Here is a 19,762-nt window from a genome sequence, read left to right as displayed (position 1 = left end):
ATGAAAATTGTTATTATTATGTAATTTTTTGTTCAATTTAGTTTTTTTTTTGTGATTATAAACTATTTTAAAAGAAAACTAAGCCAAGAGCTTTAAATTCATTTAATATTTATATTTTTTTTTATTTAAGTAAGAGGAATTGATGATTAAAAAATTCTTATATTTAAAAAAAAATATTTTTTTTGCAATTTTGATAGCTTGATTCTGTAAAAAACGTCTTATTAATTTGTATTTTTAGATTAATAATTTACTTATTTGAAGATTTTCAGCAAGGCATGAAAATGAAAGCGATGATTTTCAATCGAAAAAAATTTCTTTCATTTGACTGTTATGCGGACCGGTCTGAATGTTTTGTTTACTGACTTTCATAGCAACCTGAAACTTATAAGTTTTCATTTGGCGGCAAAAAAAGTTATTCGATTGTGAACTTCCAAAGCAGTCTAGATTCAAATGATTGAATGAAAATTGGAGACCATGGTCAGAAGTGATTTTCTAAATGGTAAGTTTGAGTAATAGTTTATTTATTATGACGCTGAAAACATTTGTGAATTAAAATACTTTTTCATTCACTTACTTTTCAGAAAATCACCGGCAAAATGCACAAGGTCAAAGGACCGGATGAGGAAGAAGAATTGTGTTGGATGGAAACGGGTGATTATGTGCTTATGAAATGAAAGTTTTATCCATCAAATTTCTTGAACTATTTACATTAAACATGACATTTCCTGTTTCCATAAGACTCTCTTATGAAAAACAACAAAAGCTCATTGCCCGAATAGCAAAGACCATGGTATTAAGATAACTGAACAATGATTTTCAATTTAACAATCAATTTCATCGTAGTTTCTAAATATCTTTCAACCGCATTATATTATGAAATCACCATAATTTTCAAAGTCACCGTGAAGTATATCGTAAATTCAAAATATTTCATAGTTGCCGAAAATGACAGAAGTACGGTATCACAATAATTTTCTTGTGATTATTATTGTTACAGTGTACTTCATGGTTAAATGTAAATCCAAACCAAAAAACTAATTGGTAAATTTTTGCTCTTTTTACACATTTGAAATTTTTCGTGTAGCGAAAATTTTTCGTGTCAACGCGCGCGCCATTTTCTCCGGGATAAATATTTTGCTTCAGTTTTCACGTTAAAAATCCGTGAATCCTGACAAAATTCGCTATTAAACTGGCCAGATGCGGATTGGAAGGCGAAAGGCGAACTTTTGGGATGATGGTGAGTACTTTTATTGTACATATTGGTTGATTTGCTGACAAATAAACTGATTAAGAATTCTCACTTTTTTCCAGCAGCTACCGGAATATGCATAATTCCCCTACTCCTGTTTCAAGTGAGAGCCGCACAAAATGACAATGGACAAAATGATGGTCCAAGGAATAACCCGTAACGGATGTTTTGGTATTTGCGGGATCTGGTGCTGACAGGAATCTAGCCGTGTCCTAGGAAATGGGTTGATGGACAGATGGGCTCGCCGAGTTGCTGCTATTGTAGTGCGGGTGCTTCCCGTGACGAGGAAAGTGACGAGTTATTTAAAACTTTTTCGAAACTTCCTTAAATTAATAAAAAAAATGTGCCATAAAAGTAAAACAAGTTGATTTTTTAAGTGTAAAAAATATTAAAAAGAAATAATCTTACTTAAGAAAACCATGAAATTTCACGGTTAAACAATGCTTACAGACCATAGAAAAACCTTGATTTTCATCTTAGTTAAAACAATGTAAATAAACGGATTTCCATGGTTTTACTATGAAAAAGTGGAAGCTGTTATCACCATGAATTTCATATTTTTGAGCTTCCGAATGTATGGGAAATCGCCATTTTTTTCATGGTCACGCTGCATAACAATACCCCTTTTTCATGGTTATTTTCGCCAAAACAGTGAAATGTATGGTCGGAAACTATGAATTCCTATGTGCATTCACGGTATCGTGGACGATAATAAGCATTGTGTAGACCATGAAATTAATGGTTTGTGAATATGGAATTCATGGTTTTTTCATCATACAATTCTATTCGGGTGGAGAAGGTGTTCATCTGAAGAATTCATTCGCGTCATAAGACAATCTTATGAATTTCAATGATTTCTCTTATGGCGCCACTTCATAAGAGAATCTTATGGCATACTTAATAGTATTTTTCTGAGTGTACTTATATGCGCACATGGTTGTCGTTCATTCGATCTGTCATTCCGGGTCGGGAAATTCATTTCAAGCTATTTCAAGTACACTCAGGCAAATTCTTATTATAATTTTCATAAGATGCGTCTTATGAACCGCTTTTTAGAGTGTAAAATTGTTTTTCATAAGAGTCTTATGAAATTCTTTCAGTTTTCATAATAATATCGTATGAAAAATAGAAGAAACGGCATTGTGAAAAAATAATGAACACATTTACTCATTCTATCAGTAATTTTTCCATCGTCGCGTCGTACGGAGTTATGGAGTTTTTTTTTTATAGTCAGAAGCAGCGTCTCCAATTTTCACATTAACAACAGAAAATATTTCAAATGAAAGGCCAAAGCAAGCTACTGTAAGTTTGCTTACGATGATTTCAGTTGAAATTCCTCGGTGTTTCGAATGATGATGACGTTAATGATTTTCAAAGTGCACCTGATGATTTTCATATGAAAATCGAGATCTTCAATTTCAAACGAAAATGAAAATTGTTATTATTATGTAATTTTTTGTTCAATTTAGTTTTTTTTTTTGTGATTATAAACTATTTTAAAAGAAAACTAAGCCAAGAGCTTTAAATTCATTTAATATTTATATTTTTTTTTATTTAAGTAAGAGGAATTGATGATTAAAAAATTCTTATATTTAAAAAAAAATATTTTTTTTGCAATTTTGATAGCTTGATTCTGTAAAAAACGTCTTATTAATTTGTATTTTTAGATTAATAATTTACTTATTTGAAGATTTTCAGCAAGGCATGAAAATGAAAGCGATGATTTTCAATCGAAAAAAATTTCTTTCATTTGACTGTTATGCGGACCGGTCTGAATGTTTTGTTTACTGACTTTCATAGCAACCTGAAACTTATAAGTTTTCATTTGGCGGCAAAAAAAGTTATTCGATTGTGAACTTCCAAAGCAGTCTAGATTCAAATTATTGAATGAAAATTGGAGACCATGGTCAGAAGTGATTTTCTAAATGGTAAGTTTGAGTAATAGTTTATTTATTATGACGCTGAAAACATTTGTGAATTAAAATACTTTTTCATTTACTTACTTTTCAGAAAATCACCGGCAAAATGCACAAGGTCAAAGGACCGGATGAGGAAGAAGAATTGTGTTGGATGGAAACGGGTGATTATGTGCTTATGAAATGAAAGTTTTATCCATCAAATTTCTTGAACTATTTACATTAAACATGACATTTCCTGTTTCCATAAGACTCTCTTATGAAAAACAACAAAAGCTCATTGGAGAAGGTGTTCATCTGAAGAATTCATTCGCGTCATAAGACAATCTTATGAATTTCAATGATTTCTCTTATGGCGCCACTTCATAAGAGAATCTTATGGCATACTTAATAGTATTTTTCTGAGTGTAGAATTGGTTGGGCCATTTTCTACTTGACTACCTTGACTTCTAGCAGAAATACTTCTGGAATTCTACTAGAAATGCTACTAGAATTCTTAGTCTGTAAGAATAAATTATTAACCGGGGACAGTCTCTCAAAATTGAGTTTCATGTTTTCAAACCTATGTACCCGAAGTTACCGTGTATTTCCATGAAAGTGGAATAGCTGCTGCTATCGGTTACTATCGAAATCGTTATTCGCGGTTTTGTTAAATTTTGTGTGGGCTTTTTATGTTAAAATTCGTTTCAAAAGGTAAGTACCAGTGGATATTTGACATGATTTCTTATATTTCACTCGTTTTTATCTGTGTGCTTTGTCCTGCATTTAAAAACAGTACAAATAACACAATGGTGATCATCTTTTATTTTCGCAAGAATCAGCTTAAATTTGCTTGGTATTAGGGCAACCTACTTTTCTATCAGGACCCTTATATTTTCCAGTTAGTTTTTCTTTCATGAACCAGGTTAACCCAAGGTTCTTAGATACACTAGGTTCTCCGACTTTCACAGTAAGTAGGCGAGGAGTGAGCGGGGCTCTCAATGAGTTTGTTTATTTTTTGCTCAGCTTTTCTGGGGTTTGTTGGTAAACAAACTTCATGAGTTCCGTATAGTTGCATAGCCTACATAGCCAAAATGGCTGAATCGGGAATTCGTTATTCGGGAACACCTCCTGAATATATACTCACCTTGGGTTAACCATTAACAGTTTTAACAATTTCAAGCCCGGGATTTAACTATATTTAAAATTCCTGGCTTAAATTATAAATGCTAATCAAGATTTCTGCCCAACAACAACATTTTTTAAATGAATGAACATTGAGCAATGAACAATGAATGAATGATAGACAATAAAAGTTTTATTTTAAGTTTGTTTTCCAATTTGTTAGAGCAAGTTCACTGGTGTTGGGAAAAAGTGGTATAAATTTTGACATTTTGAAAATGTTACCATGCAAAAATGTTTTCAAGACGTACGCATGTGATAGAAACATTGCTATTTTTGCATCACAGCATGCAAAAATACAACACGTGTTGTAAAAAAACTAGAAGGCCACAGATCTTGAAAATGTTTTTGCATGGCAAAATTATCAAAATGTGCCGTAAGTGTCAAAATTTCTACCACTTTTTCCCAACACCAGTGAACTTGCTCTTAAGATATATTTATAATGCACTGAATCTACATTTTTTTATATTACTTTTTTTTTAATTTTTTTTATCTACATATTTTAAAAAGCAAGCTTTCCAAAAATTCTCAAATTTTCATTGCTTTTAATATGGATTAATTATATTATTATTAGTCTATCTGACCGGTAATTACGAATTACGAGAAATTCAATGTTTTTATTGTCATTCGTTCAACCGATCCAGCAATCAAATTTTTCAATATTTTGAAGATAATTTGAAAAAAAAAAATGAATTCAAATGTAAAAATATAATTTAAAGATTCGAATCTTACACAAATGTCCAGATCAAAAAAACAACCAAACACTTTTAAAAAAAGCAATCTGATATCTGAGACTAAATTTTGATTTGTATTATTCAGAATGGAGCATTTATTAACAAAACTTCCAAAATATTATAACGTTTAAGCTACAGTTTGTTAATGCATTCATTACTATTTTAGGAGACAATTAGAAGAGCTTTAGGATGAAAACCTGCCGCACATGTCTGTCCCAAACAGATGATCATATGGTTTCTCTTTTTGCAAAAACAAACGAACACTTGTTGGCAGACATCATATCTCAGATATGTTCCGTTACGGTATGTATGATTTAGTTATGAAGCTCCAATAATTAATTAATGTTTTATTTTTCAGATAATCGTAAATGACGGTTTTCCTGCAAAAATCTGTAAAAAATGTGTTGAGAAGGTTGATCAACTAGTTGATTTCATCAATTTGGTAAAATCATCAGATGCTAAATTGAAACAACCAACACACAGTTCTGTAAATTCTTCGATTTTTGAAGAAGTTTCTATTAAGTCGGAAATAGATGAAAATGAAATAAAAATTGGTGAAAGCTATACTGAAATTACCAATTTGCCCAGCCTTTGTCCACTTGTTCCAGAAGTTGCAACAATAACAAACGAAAATTTAAAACAACGACGTTGCAAAACTGTCAACCTTGAAAAATCGGCAGAAAAGATTTCTCCAGCCAAGGAGGTTACAAAAATAAAATCCGAGCCTTCTTTGGATGATACGATAGATAATGGCAGCTCTAATGACACAGAAGATGGAACGTTCTCGCAAACATCTGGGGAACCTCGAACTAAAAGAAAGGGCAGATCAGCTAAACTAACTACAACGAAAGAACCAATCACTAAAAAAATCAATAATCGAAAAGAAACTCAAGACAAAAATTTGGAAGATATGTACAATACGATAGATCTACCTAAGAAAAATTTTCTGTGTTGTTATTGCTTCGATCATTTCGATGCTCAAGAAGATTATCTGATGCATGTTGAAGTTCACAGGAAACATAATAACCCAAACATGAACCAACCTCACTCTTGCGATATTTGCAAGCGGAAGTTTAAAAAAGATGTAGGTCTAGAACGCCATAGGAAAAAGTTCCAGGAAGCTGACAAGCTGTATGAATGTGTAAAATGTTCTTCCAAGTTCATGAATAAACCCGGGCTAAGACTGCATATACTGCTTCATCATTCCACCAAAAACACCTCTGAACAGGAAATAATGTGTTGCGCTCAAAGTTGTTCAAAAACATTCGAAACGGAGGATGCATTACGAAATCATGCTCAAGATGCACATAAATTTAACAAAATAGCATACCAACAGTCAGATGCGGCTAAAAATCCTATAGAGTGCCCAATTTGCTACAAACGGTTTCCATCGCAGTTTAGATTTCGTTGCCACAAAAAGCGGAATTCGAAGCCTATGAAGCACCAGTGCTTTACATGTGGATTGAAATTTCGAACGGCAGAAGTTTTGAGCATACATGAGATCAATCATGGGAAAACCAAACCCTTCGTATGCGCCATATGGGAAAAACCGTTTGCTAGCAAAAGTTTCTTGAACGCTCATCTACGTACTCACAATAATGACAAACGGTTTGCTTGCGCCGTGTGTGATCGGAGGTTTTTTCAGAAGGCTCAGTTGAAAGCTCACGAAATCGATCACAACAGTGAACCGTTGCCATTCAACTGTGAACACTGTGATAAATCTTTCAAGTGTAAAGCGTACCTGGTGAATCATATGCGTAGGCACACGGGCGAGAAGCCGTTTCCATGTCGCCATTGTTCGATGACCTTTGCGAATGGTACCACCCGACAGCGGCACGAGATGAACCACACAGGTAAATAATTCGGTTCAATCCAACACTGAAATTTCGTTGTGTAAAATTTTAAAAATAATAATATGTTGCTATCCACAGGCGATAAACCTTTTCAATGTTCTTACTGTGATGAAAAATTCACCGTGAAACGAATGAAACTTGAACATGAGTGCAAGCATACAGTTAACTGTTTCTGTCTACAGTAACCAATCCAAGATAGTTAACGACAAACTGTAATGTTCGTATATTTCCAGGTATTAAGCCGTTTAAATGTAACTTCTGTGATAAAGGCTTTATGGGGCCGTTCACTAATTACGTAAGCACGATTTTGGAAATTTTCAACCCTCCCTCCCCCCCTGGTAAGACAAAGTAAGATTTTTCAAAACCCCCCCTCCCCCCCTAGTAAGATCTTACGTTTTTTATTCTTTGAGAAATTGACACGTTTTTTCAAAAATAGCTTGAAAATATTAAAAACGTGAATTCAAAGCAAAGCACTTTTTTAGTAAAATTTAAAAAACTTTATTTGAAAAGCACAATCTATGCAAAACAGCAGAGGAAATATCATAACTATAAAAGAAAACATCATTCAAGACGTAGCATGTTTGGGGTAACAATAATTTTCAATAAATTTCCTCAATCGAATAAACAATATAAAATCAGAATTCCGATTTGAAAAAAAAGAGAGATCAGGTTAGCACAAGGTATTTTTTCCCGAAAATCAAAAAAATCTTTAAAAAAAATCATTCTATACTACTAGGGATGGGCCAAAAATTTTTAACAACAATCACGTTGTCAACTAACCTAAATGCTCAGACTCATCCAGCGTTAAGCGATATAGTTTTAGATTTTTTGGTAAATCTTTTATAAAATTTGGAGTTGATAGTGCCCATCACTGTAAATACTGTCTACAAATTCATTATTTAAAGCGCCTTATATGTATTTCTAAAGATTTTTTCTGGATGAAGTCATTTTGAAAATATGATGGTTTGAAATGGTTCTCTAGAAATTTTATGGAACTTGCAATTTTTTCAATAATTCAAAGACATTAAAAGATAAATAACATTACCTCAAAATTAACCAACTAATAGGTAGGGAGTAAAAAAACCTGAGTAATATGGTTTCGTATGGCTGTGGCTGTGATGAGTTTTTAAGGTAGTATTTCTTACGTAAGGTTTTTGGAAACCCCCCCTACCCCCCTAGTAAGAGATCGTAAGCAAATGTGAAACCCCCCCACCCCCCCTATGTGCTTACGTAATTAGTGAACAGCCCCTATACGCAAAAGCCAGCTGAGGGATCATGAAAGCATTCATACTGGTAAGAACTGATAAGAACCTACGTATTTCGAACTTTTTACTTATCATTTCGTTTTTACTCAGGTAACAATGCGTATCATTGCAAGCTTTGTGACAACTCCTTCAGCCATAGAAAAAAACTTCAGCTGCATCTTCGAACGCATGAGCCTGCTGTAGAAAAAATATCGGGTTTGGAACAGACCTTTTCTAAGAGCACCTTTGGTTGCGAATAGATGAACTCCAACACAAAAATTGCATTGACAAAGCGACAACAAATTCCTTAAGCATCAACTCTGAAGAAGATTTTTAATTGTAGAAAGTTGAGGTAAATCATTTATTTTTTTTAAAATTTTCAATGCCATTTTTAAGTTTTTTTCGGTCATTTTCATCTCGCTCTTGATAACGGTAAAAGTATAAATGATTAAATTGTTCATCGCCGCGATGAATTGTTGTTGTTTTCATCGACTTCGATGAAAAAATCATAAATAAAAGTATAATTAACCTGCATAATTATCCTTTAGGGATGAATCATATCCTAAAATCCCAAGAAATAAAACTGCATAATTATCAGTATAACTAACGAGGCGAAGCTACCCGCATACTAAAAAACTATATCTCAAACGGTCTATACACGCAGAAAATGAATGGGGGTTAGTTTAAAAAAAACGTTTTGTTGATTTATTTTACCTTTCCAATGCATTTTTCTCAGTGGTTTTCATTAAAAAGTCGAATGAAAATAGCAATAAAATTTTGTTATTTGTACACTCTCATTTTCTATTACTTAAAAATAAAATTCGGTTTAATTATAAACTTAAATAGGTTTATTTCAATGAGAGTGTAACTTCAAAACGATAAGTTAAAAAGTGGAAAAAAAGAAAAAAAAAAAAGTAAATTTTCCAGCAATAATAGTAGAAAAATTCGTCAGAGGCGGCCTGGCCATGGCCCAGGCGAGGCAATTAATATCCGAAATAAATAACAATGGATCATAGTGTTTCTCGGCCAGCAGCTATCAAGGTAAGTTTTAAATTTTTTGAATAGCTAGAAAACTGCCCAAACCCGTGCGTCAGAACAAAGGTTTACTTCAGACAAGTGAAATTAATTATTTAATTTTTTTTTTCAGATGCCTCAACCCGAGAGCCACCGAAAAATTCCGGTAGTACGTTCCGGACCGCCTGGCTGTAGTCCCTCTGAATGAAGTTTCGTGGGTTAATTGAAACCATCGTACCAGCTAGTTTTTTTCCTTACCGGCGTTTTGATTCTGAAAATAAATAATTTTATATTTTATTATGGGTTCCATTTTTTTAAATTCCGATGATACCATTAAAAACAAATTTAAAAGCATTTTAATTTTAATTGGGACAACTAAATTTCTTCAAACCTAAACCTTGTTGTTAAGGTGATGCACATTTTGTTCATACTTTCGAATCAATGCATTTTTATGTGTTTTACCCAAAATTATCATTATTTTGATAAGAATCATGGATCATTTTCAAAAAGGGTGTATTTTATTTTGAATCAAACGATAAGTTTAAATTAAATCGATATTTTTAGTCAGTGTGACCAGAAATATATTTGTGCTTTTTCCCAACCAAAAATTTTATTATTTTCGGACCAAATCTTATTGTTTCTAAAATAATTTTTTCTGCGTGTACGATTCCTCAACTGCTTCAGAAAAAGTGATTCTCTCTGTAAACGTAGCTCTTCTATTAAACTTTACTTCGACGACAAATTTAAACGATAAAAACGAAACATGAACCTTCATGTGAAAAAGTGATGGTATCTGGAAAGGTGATACAATAGTAAGAACGATTCCCTTCAATTTTTCTGTAATCGTAAAAATGATCTCGAACCGTTAACCATACCGTCCATAACTTATGTCAAAAATGAGCGAAACGCCGGTCAGAGATGCCAGACAGTTTTACAACAAATCAGTACGAACTTATAAACAAATCTCTTATATAATTTTGATATTCTGATACGACTCTGTAGCGTTTCAAAAACAATAATGGAACTTGAAGGTATGCTCATACATCATACTAAAAGAAGTTCATTATCGCTTTTCGCGATGTTTTTAATAACGTTCTAGTTGGAAATAGAGCTTGGAGTGCCGATGGTGTTTGTGGTTTTCGTTAAGGATTTTATCATCAGCATTAGTTTTTTTTTTTTTGAAAGATTTTCATATTAACTATGATTGTCTACTAATAATACTAATACTAATGAAACTGATGAATACCACATACTAATCTAAATCTATAGTAGATATAGATGCAAAAAAAAATCATCAATTTGCTTTTACATGGTGTATGGCAATCTCGAACAGAAACATTGATTTAAATTAAACGGAATTCCTCATTTCAATCAATAAGTCATTAATATCCTTCCCATAATCATCCAGATTATCTAAAATATTTAACTAAAAATATCGCATCTCAATATCTATAAACATATTGATAAAACATTCAACCTGGCACCACTGACGCAATCGTTTCATTTTTGTTTTGATGCGCCGGGAGAGTCATGGGTCGATTCACGATGACGTATGTTCCCTTTTGTGGTGACAGTTCGCGCGTCCTGTTTACAAAATTTTACGAACGAGAAATGGGGTGCGGCGAAATTTTTCGTGTAGCTGCACGGTCAAGAAATTTAACTTAAAACTCAGTTAAGGGTTAGCAAAAAACCAAGTTCTATTTTGTTAATTAAATTTAGCGCATTTTTTGGTTTCTCATGTTTATCGTTTTGGAAATGAACAGAAAGTTGAAAATTCGTAAAAATTTCGAAAAGAAGGTTTGTTTATTAGAATGTTTCAACATGTTTTCAAAACCCTTCTTCAACACATTTATTCTGGACCAACCCAGTTTACATTGAATATTCTAGGAAAGCGCGTTTACTTGAAACATAAAACCCTATCGAATGTCCAAATGTGGAAACATCTAAGGAATTCGAATGTTTCGAATCGATTGTCCGGAAGCTTCATGTGTTATTTTTACCGGAAGCTGTGAACTAATGCACATACTTGTACGACAACAAAATTCGTTGACAGAAGAATCCAATATAGGAAAATTCTCCACTGAATCAAAGCAATCGAAAGATTCCTTTTAATTCAACCTCGGTGGTTACCGTGGTTGAATTAAAAGGAATCTTTCGATTGCTTTGATTCAGTTGAATCATTCAACCAAGTAGGCTCATACCACAACAGAGTGAAAATTCTCCAATTAACATTCCGAATGTAAAGTCTGCAGTGTTATAAATTTGTACGATATAATATTTTCGAGGAATAAAAATAATGTCAGATAGTTTGACCACTAATCACACTGACATAAGACTTAGAACAAAATTTTTCTCAGTTTTTGGCTAGAAGCCTCCCATCGTCGACATTGCGCGGCAGCAATTCGAGCATGAAAATTTTACTGGTATCGACATTCTCGTTAATTTTCGAGCAGCACCAAAAATCTAAATCGAGTGTCCAGTCAGTGTGATTGAATTTTCATTATTTGATACTTGAAACATCTAATTTTCTTTTTAAGTTTATTTTTATCCCAAAATTGAGCTTAAAACTTTTGCTAAAAACGTGTGATTGAGAATTGAATGAGGACCCAAATGTTTGCTTTGTTTCCTCAGCGTGCAGAATTGGAAAATAAGGAATCAAAACAGGAATCGCGAAATGTCAAAACCAGTGAGGCCAGGCAGTGCGTGAATCGACCTACACACTCATTTGGCGCAACACCTTAAACTTGTAAAATTGACCCATTATTGCGAACAGCCGAGATCTGTCAAAAAAAGTGTCGTTTCCTCGAGTCAATTTTACACATTATTTAGAAAAGCTGGCTTACTAAATAAAGGGTAGTTTTTTAACTTGTCATTCAGAATATAGAACTCTTTCTGCCGTAACCGATCTCGTTCGACGATTCAATGAATCGGTTAATGCTGAAAGATCAGTTCAATAGATTGAGTTGATTGAATATTTTCCTATTCTATAACAGGAGCATGAAAATGATTTCTTGCCGAATACAGAAATTCAAAACTAACTGATTTGTTTTTATTATTTTCTTTCCATACTTCTGACATTTTAAGGGCTAACATCAAAGGGCTGACATCGCAGAGCGGGCTTCCAAAATAATGTGTAGATTTTACATGCTTACATTACTAATTTTCACCTCTGCTTTGACGTACATGCTGTGTACACTATAAGGGGTACAAGGACTTTACATGAAAAAGGAGTTAACCCAGTCTTTTCCGATAACGGGTCAAAACTACACTATAAGGGGTTGCGCCAGATGAGTGTGTATTGTCGTTGCACCCTTAAAAAATCGAACACAAAAGTATGTAAAAAGAAGTCAAAACAACCCGTAAGTGCAGGAAGCCACTGGTATGTAAAAAGGTTGATACGAAAAATTATGTAGTAAGGCTGGTACGGACGAGTATGTAGAAAGTACTCGAAAGTATGTTCTGCGTATGAACTCAAAAAATATGTAAAAATCACATACTGTAGGGAAAAGTTCAAAGTTCTAATTACAAATTCAAAAGCAAGGATATTTCAAATTCAAGATATTCAATTTTAATTTGGATACCAAATATTTATTTGCTGAAATAATAATATCATGTCACATGGAGTAAACACATTTTCATTGAGATGGAGATGATCGAACTTTTTTCTAGAATATCCCCCTGTGGATGACTCATCCCCGTGGTGATGGAGCCGTGTGGAATGCAAGATTAAGGCCATTGCGCTGGTTCGTTTGTCCGGGCAGTTGCTTATGGGGTCAATTTTTTCACTGCACGCCAATGAAATTGAGAACCCTATGTGGAAACGGAAAGATGTTAAATAAAATTGTTAAAGTTTAATTGGAAAAAATAAAATTTACCTAAATGCTTTTGATCATTTTGGATCGCTGAATTGGGGCCGCGGATTGAATACGAATGTGTATCATCTGATGCTGCAGGCTAATCCTCGGTGATGATTCCGGTTTCATAACAGGCCGCTTCTTTTTTTTGGTAAACAAAGACGCTAGAACATTGAACATTAATCAAAAAATCGTATACTGCAGGTTAATGTTTACAAGCTTACCGAAAGAATCAAGTCTTTTGAAGCAATCCCCCGAAGATATTTTGATTTTTCATCCGTTTGTTTTTATGTATATGACTACTTAACGCAAATCAGATTTAATGTTTTTCCAGATGCGGAAGTGAAATGCAGATAGAGACAGATGGCTGCAGCAATTTTCTGTGGGTGTGAGTGAGAAGCATCACGCCATCATATCCAATTTTACATAATTTGTAGTTGTTTCTACAGAAAGGACCTTGTAGAACAAAAAGAACTGAGAAAGTATGTAGTTTCTGATACTTACTTCTACGTAAAAGTTGTCGATCTTCAAAATATGTACTTTTTATGGTACCAGTATGTAAAATTTTCTTAGCGTGTGCCTAATCTAGTCACCTTCGCCGCAGACTGGTGGTCCTTTGGGGTTCTAATGGTAAATATTCTTTGAAAAGCGTTGAATTCGTAAAATCGGTACAATATGAAAATCGTTTATTTCAGTTTGAGATGCTTACGGGCAACCTTCCCTTCCACGGTAGCAATCGTAACGATACGATGAACCAGATCCTGAAAACCAAACTTGGGATGTCAGAAAATCTGAGCCCGGAGGCTCAGAGTTTGTTGCGGGCCCTGTTCAAACGCAATCCCCAGAAACGGTTGGGAGTTGGCCCAAACGGTATCGACGACATCAAGCAGCACGAGTTCTTCTCCAACGTCGATTGGGACGCGTTCGAGCGGAAGGAGGTGCGGCCGTTTCCCGCGACGATGCGTTTTAATTTGACACGGAGTACACCAACAAATCGGCCAAGTATATGTTAGCTTGAGAGTTGAAGTAGAGAGCTGGGACTAATCGAGGGGTTTGGTGTTTTTCTTGCAGAGATTCCCCCGGTGGTCCGGTTAGTGCGAGTGCCCATGAGATCTTCCGCGGATTCAGTTTTATAGCGCCCTGTTTGCTGGACGACATTCAGAATCAGATGGGTCCCAGGGCACCGTTTACGAACGAAATTCCTGGCGTCAAACCGGTCGCCTTTGCCGATGAGTACGCAATGATGCAGGAGCTGGGGCGGGGAACGTTCTCCGTTTGTCGGTTGTGTGAGAATCGTGCCACCAAGAAGCATTACGCCGTTAAGGTTGGTTGTTTGGTCGTCGAACTACGTTTTGAGAAGTAAAATGTTTTTTTTTTTGTTCTTGTTTTTAGATAATCGACAAATACGGTCACGATTGTCGAGAGGAAGTGGAAATTCTACTGAGATACGGCAATCATCCGAACATCGTGTCTCTGTTCAGTGTCCACGAGGACCCCACTTATGTGTACCTGGAATTCAATAAATTGATAAAATCAGAAAAGATCCGCCATTCTTATCCGAAAATCTCCCATAAACATTTAATAAATTACGTCTGTGTTTGTGCTCTTTTGACGAACGATCCCTTAAACGGTTTGAATAACGTTGGAATAAAGTAAAGTCAAATCGTTAGAGAACTATTTACGTAAATGTTTAGGCATGGGAGCTCCTCCAAATAACTATAACGATTACAATCCGATGATCAAAATACATTTTCCACAAACGGTTTTTCAACCTTAACTGGACTGCATGTAGAACAGTTCTGCCATACAAGTGTTTTAACAGTTTTTAACAATTACATAACCTAACGACATATTAGAAATACTGTGAATTTGGAATTCACGATTCAATTAAGTATTTCACTGCTCGAATAATCGTTTGCTGAAGGTTTTTTTACGCTTCATGAAATCGTCGTTTAACTATTTAAGAAATCGTTTGGTTACAATCCTCATCTATGCGGGTATCCATTTTCGTTATTTTTCTCCAAAACCTTGAAGTTTAACTTCAAAAATATGGAATTATTGGAGCTCAGCCCGTATATCCATCAACAAATAAATTTACTCAAAGGCTGAAAGCTCATGTTTTGTTATTATTCTATCAAAAAAGGCAAATGAACTGAATTTTTAAAGCCTCTAAAAATCAAACAAATTTATTGAAAGGATGATAATTCAGTTAATAAATGTATTTATATATTTTTATATATACATCCCCACAAAAAAATAACAAAAAATATGCATTGCATTGATTGGGTTGATTCTTGTTGTTAATAACTCGCTTACGGTTAAAACCACGTAAGCGTGTAGCCTTCTGGACGTCGCGCGGAAAACATCAAAACATTAAATTTTTTTTCTATCACGGAGGAAAGTTCGCAATCCGCTGTTTCGAAGCTGCGCTGCTGCCATCTGGGGTAGTACGATGTTGCGTGAGCAACATTCTGGGTGAACGATAAACTATAGACGACTTTACATTGCTTCGAGTTAAGTTTTCATAAATCCAAATGATTATAAAAAAAAACTCCTTTGAAAAATTGGAGTTTGTTTTCAATTAAAATTGAATAAATTAGCCTGGTAGGAGAGTCAATTCTATCTGATAGTTCCATTTTAAAATAGTCAGCGGGTCAGAGAAAATAACATGGGGCCGTTCAGATACCACCTGGACAACTTAGGAAGGAGGAGGGGGTATGGAAATGTCCACGGAGAGGGGGGTAGGGGTTTGAGTAATGTCCACGTGGACATACTTACTTTTAAAATGTTTTCTAAAGGTGAATAAATATTAAGATGTTTCAATCAAAATCTTAATATTGCAAAGCTTTCCAGTTTAAGTTCAAGCAACTAGTAGCCACTTGAAAGCAAGCTATAAATATGATAATTTAGAAATTAATAATAATTATAATTATTACAAATTAGATTTAGAAAAAAAAAACAATTTCAAATCTGTCCACGTGGACATCCGGGGAGGGAGCCCTAGGACCCCTAGGGTTAGCCAAATGTCCACGCTTGCCCACGGAGGGGGAGGAGGGGGTCAAAAATCTCATTTTTCTGTCCACGTGGTATCTGAACGGCCCCCATGTGAATCATTTTTTTTTTGCATTTTCTTAACTTTTAATTTTTTCCAATAATCTATATTTTTATCATATCTATATATTAAACTTTATGCGCTTCTCGTTGGTCTGTATAAAAGAACGATTTTCTCGTTATTACTTTAAACTATAACTATTGGATTTGGTTTAGGTATTACATTGAATAAATACGTTATTTAAAAATTTAAATAGTTTCAGTCTAAGACAGTATAAAATGTTAAGTTTGAATTTAAAATTTTCTACGGCTAGTGGTTGTATAAATATAATTTTCAATAAAATTTCCCAAAAAAAAAAATGAGATCATGAGGTCCGATAAAAATACAAAACATGTTATAACCATTGAACGATGGCAATTGAAAAGCATTTAAGTAAACTTGAGTTGTGTAGTAATCCAAAGATATAATTTTTATTTTCATTTCAACCACCATCAAATGATTATCCAAATCCACCTTCCAGCTTTAAAATTATTACGCCTGATTGTATGCAGCTGCAGAAGGAAACCTAATAGAAAATAGCAAAAATTTATGTTTTTTCGAATAAAAAATTCTAGCTTACCAATTGTTGGGTCTTTCCCAAATTTCAAAGGAACGTTTATTGACTACTCTTTTAACAAACTGCAATTGAAAATGTGCATTTGGCTCGAGTTTTCATTCAAAAATATGTGAAATACTCAGAATAGTTTTTGGAGTAGTAAAAAATTGACCTTTTTTGTTGTCGATTTGTGATGCTTCACGGCACATATACATTTTCTCCTATAGCTCACAATAATCTCTGAACCTTCTACTTCAAATTTGTATCCGTCATTTTCTGAAAATCCTAATCAAATCAAAGAAAATAATGATTTATTAGAAGCTAGTATTTCCACCCGTTTGTTTACATTTTCTTGCACACACACGACCTGTCAAAAATTAGCTTCGAAATCGCGAATTGAAATTATAGAAAAATACATTTCAAACTGCAGTGAAGCCGCTGAAACGGAGTTGTTCCGAGCGTCATGTCCACAGATATTTGCCGGGTATGCATGGATGGCGACTTCGAGGGCACCGAGTACGAGGATAGTGAACGAAAGTTGATTCCGATATTCTCGAAACTGGAGGATGTTTTCATTGCAAATATTGTGGCCGAGTGTACGGCCATCGAAATCGAGGAAGACGATGGTCTGCCCGCGGTTATTTGCCGGGGCTGTGTGGACGATCTGAAGTACTTTATCGCGTTCATCCGAAAGGCGCGTGAAACGGATCATAAACTGAGAAAAATCTTCAAAGCAGAATCGGATCGGAAAGATGAGGACCAGTCGATTGGAGAAGTTGAACAATTGGACGAAGAGGTTTGGGATTCGTCGGCGGAAGCTTTCGGAGTAATGGTGGAGGTCAAAGCAGAAGAGGAAGAAGTAGAGGAATTCGAGGAAGGAACAATCGTGGCAACGGAACTTGACCGGGACGACGAGGAAGATTTCGAAGCAGTACAAGATAACGACAGTGACTATGTGGAGCCGGCCGCTACCGTTAAACGAAAACGACGCGGAAGACCACGCAAACGTCCAAAGGATAGCGATGATAGCGATGATTCTGATTCGCCTCGTAAAGCAAAAGTTTCTCAAACTAAACGTGGGCCGGGAAGACCTAGGAAAATTTTGAATAACTCAGATGATGAGTTTGACGACATTGAAAAGACTACTTTTGAGGTCATAAATATTTTAAAGGGAAAACATTTATGTTGTTCATGTTTGCAAATTTTCGATTGCAAGGAACAACTAGCGGAACATGGTGAAGAGGTTCATTCGAAGAAACGCGCTGTTAATTTATCTAAAACGAATTTATGTTTGTTTTGCCATAGGAGGTACTCCACCCCATACGCGTTGAAGCAACATATCTATCGTACGAAAACGGCAAAAAGGGTTTATACCTGTTCGAAATGCCCTGCTAGGTTTATAGACAAAGTTCGTCGTCGAAAACATGCCCATGACCATCCTCGGGAACGTGAGATCAATTCATCCAAGGGAATTGTCCAGGAAGAGCTCGGCCATATATGCTGCGCCCAAGCTTGTTATATGGCATTTCAAACGGAAGATATGCTTATTGCCCATGCACACAGTGCACACAAGATAAACAAAGTAGAACAATCCTTGGACGAAAATCGCGATAAACCTTTCGAATGTCAGGTTTGCTTTAAGCGTTTCTACGATGAACTTACGCTCCAACGCCATCAGCAACGCAACTACAAATCCCTCAGTCATCAATGTACGATCTGTGGTTTAAAAATGCGTGGTGGCGAGTTATTGGCCAATCATGAACGCTCCCATCGGAACGAGAAACCTTTCGAATGTGAAACATGTCACAAATACTTTTCTACCAAGGGTAGCCTAAAGGCTCACATGATGATACACAGTGGGGAAAAGCCATTCAGTTGTACGATCTGTGGATGGAGCTTTCGAAGAAAGCGTAATCTTCAAGTGCACGCACTATCCCATACCAACAACCAGCCATTCCAGTGTGAAGTTTGCCAGAAAACGTTCAAGGCTAAAGTCCACCTACAGTATCACATGCGGACACACACCGGCGAAAAGCCTTACCCTTGCCGGTAAGCTGTTCTTGTTGTTTTGAAGTTTGCCTATCTAATCGTGCGATGGGTTTTTTTATTTCAGATTCTGCGAAAAAGCGTTTGCCGACCACACCAACAGGCAGAGACACGAGATATCCCACACCGGTGAGTAGAAATTAGGATAGAATGGGTATTAAAACTCGAACATTTTCAACCCAATGATATCCATGTTTATTGTTTTTTTTTCTTCTCTAAGGCATTAAACCGTACAAGTGCAGCTACTGCGATAAAACCTTCATTCGGAAACGTTTCCAGGTGGACCATGAGAGTACTCATACTGGTAAGCCAAAGGATTGTTATTTTTTTCTAATTACTGATAAAATTATTACTTTCGTCCCAGGTGTTAAACCATATCGCTGCGAGATGTGCAACCGAACATTTAGCCAGAAGAGTGCTTTGCGACGGCACCTGGAATCACATCCGCTGGCAACAGAAAACGCCACCGCATTGTCAGTACCATCGCCGATGGAGCCATCCGCCGATGGAGCCATCCGCCGGTTCTAGCTACTTCCAACAGACCTAAGGATAATGTAAGTGGGTTTCAGTTCATTTACCTGTACCTTAGAAGCTGGAATTTCGATTTAATTTTCATATGTTTAATCCTTATAATTTGAGGATGCTTAAAATCAGTAGAACCGAAAAGAAGGCCATACGTTATAACTGTTGTAAGATATCTCCTCAATATGCTATCATAGCTATCGAACTTGATGACTTCGACATTCGAAATACGTTGAATTTAGGATAAGCATTGAACACAATATTCAACGGTTTTGTAGTACAATCAAAAAGATTTAAGAAATTGCATGCGTGGGAATGGGTTTTTTTTTGTTAAAGCACCATATGCTAAGCATTGTCTTTATACATGCCGACAAACTGTAAGGACTGAGCTTATGGATACCACCACCAGGTAGCTGTTAGCTCTAACTAAACTGATCTTCTTGCTTGTATGGGAGATCCCGCTGTGACCAGTAGTTGATCTATTGTGTGGTAATTACAAAGGAACCTTAACTACTACAAGTT

The 19,762-nt window shown here is 35.3% G+C and overlaps 3 protein-coding genes across 5 annotated transcripts; all 3 read left to right on the top strand.

The window, feature by feature from the left end:
• The first annotated feature begins 3,733 nt into the window (after positions 1 to 3,733).
• LOC129747533 (zinc finger protein 25-like) lies at positions 3,734 to 7,540 on the top strand. 2 transcript variants are annotated; one of them, XM_055741801.1, is made up of 5 exons: positions 3,734 to 3,858; positions 5,227 to 5,363; positions 5,419 to 6,913; positions 6,992 to 7,074; positions 7,147 to 7,540. In XM_055741801.1, the coding sequence occupies exons 2-5, from the start codon at positions 5,250 to 5,252 to the stop codon at positions 7,210 to 7,212; spliced, it is 1,758 nt and encodes a 585-aa protein (XP_055597776.1). In that variant the 5' UTR covers positions 3,734 to 3,858; positions 5,227 to 5,249; the 3' UTR covers positions 7,213 to 7,540. The 2 variants fall into 2 exon arrangements, with proteins under 2 accessions (XP_055597776.1, XP_055597777.1); XM_055741802.1 differs by having other exon boundaries at positions 6,992 to 7,094; positions 7,147 to 7,266.
• A 48-nt stretch (positions 7,541 to 7,588) lies between these two features.
• Positions 7,589 to 19,260, top strand: LOC129747532 (zinc finger protein 260-like). 2 transcript variants are annotated; one of them, XM_055741799.1, is made up of 6 exons: positions 7,589 to 8,206; positions 8,269 to 8,509; positions 17,103 to 18,721; positions 18,786 to 18,847; positions 18,939 to 19,022; positions 19,083 to 19,260. In XM_055741799.1, exons 3-6 carry the CDS (start codon positions 17,136 to 17,138, stop codon positions 19,244 to 19,246), a joined length of 1,896 nt encoding a protein of 631 aa, XP_055597774.1. In that variant the 5' UTR covers positions 7,589 to 8,206; positions 8,269 to 8,509; positions 17,103 to 17,135; the 3' UTR covers positions 19,247 to 19,260. The 2 variants fall into 2 exon arrangements, with proteins under 2 accessions (XP_055597774.1, XP_055597775.1); XM_055741800.1 differs by lacking the exons at positions 7,589 to 8,206; positions 8,269 to 8,509 and having other exon boundaries at positions 17,049 to 18,721.
• Positions 13,519 to 14,681, top strand: LOC129741083 (ribosomal protein S6 kinase alpha-2-like). The gene is made up of 4 exons (XM_055732784.1): positions 13,519 to 13,655; positions 13,721 to 14,027; positions 14,097 to 14,349; positions 14,418 to 14,681. Exons 3-4 carry the CDS (start codon positions 14,194 to 14,196, stop codon positions 14,679 to 14,681), a joined length of 420 nt encoding a protein of 139 aa, XP_055588759.1. The 5' UTR covers positions 13,519 to 13,655; positions 13,721 to 14,027; positions 14,097 to 14,193.
• Positions 19,261 to 19,762: the final 502 nt, after the last annotated feature.

Source organism: Uranotaenia lowii, chromosome 2, assembly GCF_029784155.1.
Source record: "Uranotaenia lowii strain MFRU-FL chromosome 2, ASM2978415v1, whole genome shotgun sequence".
NCBI lineage: Eukaryota > Metazoa > Arthropoda > Insecta > Diptera > Culicidae > Uranotaenia > Uranotaenia lowii.
This window is presented reverse-complemented; position numbering and strand designations above follow the sequence as displayed.

Bases quoted from the DNA above. Each gene is read 5' to 3' on its own strand.
- LOC129741083 (XM_055732784.1), top strand. From the start codon at position 14,194: ATGGGTCCCAGGGCACCGTTTACGAACGAAATTCCTGGCGTCAAACCG. The intron at 14,350-14,417 runs GTTGGTTGTTTG...TCTTGTTTTTAG, and splicing joins AGAAGCATTACGCCGTTAAG to ATAATCGACAAATACGGTCA.
- LOC129747533 (XM_055741801.1), top strand. From the start codon at position 5,250: ATGAAAACCTGCCGCACATGTCTGTCCCAAACAGATGATCATATGGTT. The intron at 5,364-5,418 runs GTATGTATGATT...TTTATTTTTCAG, and splicing joins CTCAGATATGTTCCGTTACG to ATAATCGTAAATGACGGTTT. The intron at 7,075-7,146 runs GTTAACTGTTTC...GTATATTTCCAG, and splicing joins AACATGAGTGCAAGCATACA to GTATTAAGCCGTTTAAATGT.
- LOC129747532 (XM_055741799.1), top strand. From the start codon at position 17,136: ATGTCCACAGATATTTGCCGGGTATGCATGGATGGCGACTTCGAGGGC. The intron at 18,722-18,785 runs GTAAGCTGTTCT...TTTTTATTTCAG, and splicing joins GAAAAGCCTTACCCTTGCCG to ATTCTGCGAAAAAGCGTTTG. The intron at 19,023-19,082 runs GTAAGCCAAAGG...CTTTCGTCCCAG, and splicing joins CCATGAGAGTACTCATACTG to GTGTTAAACCATATCGCTGC.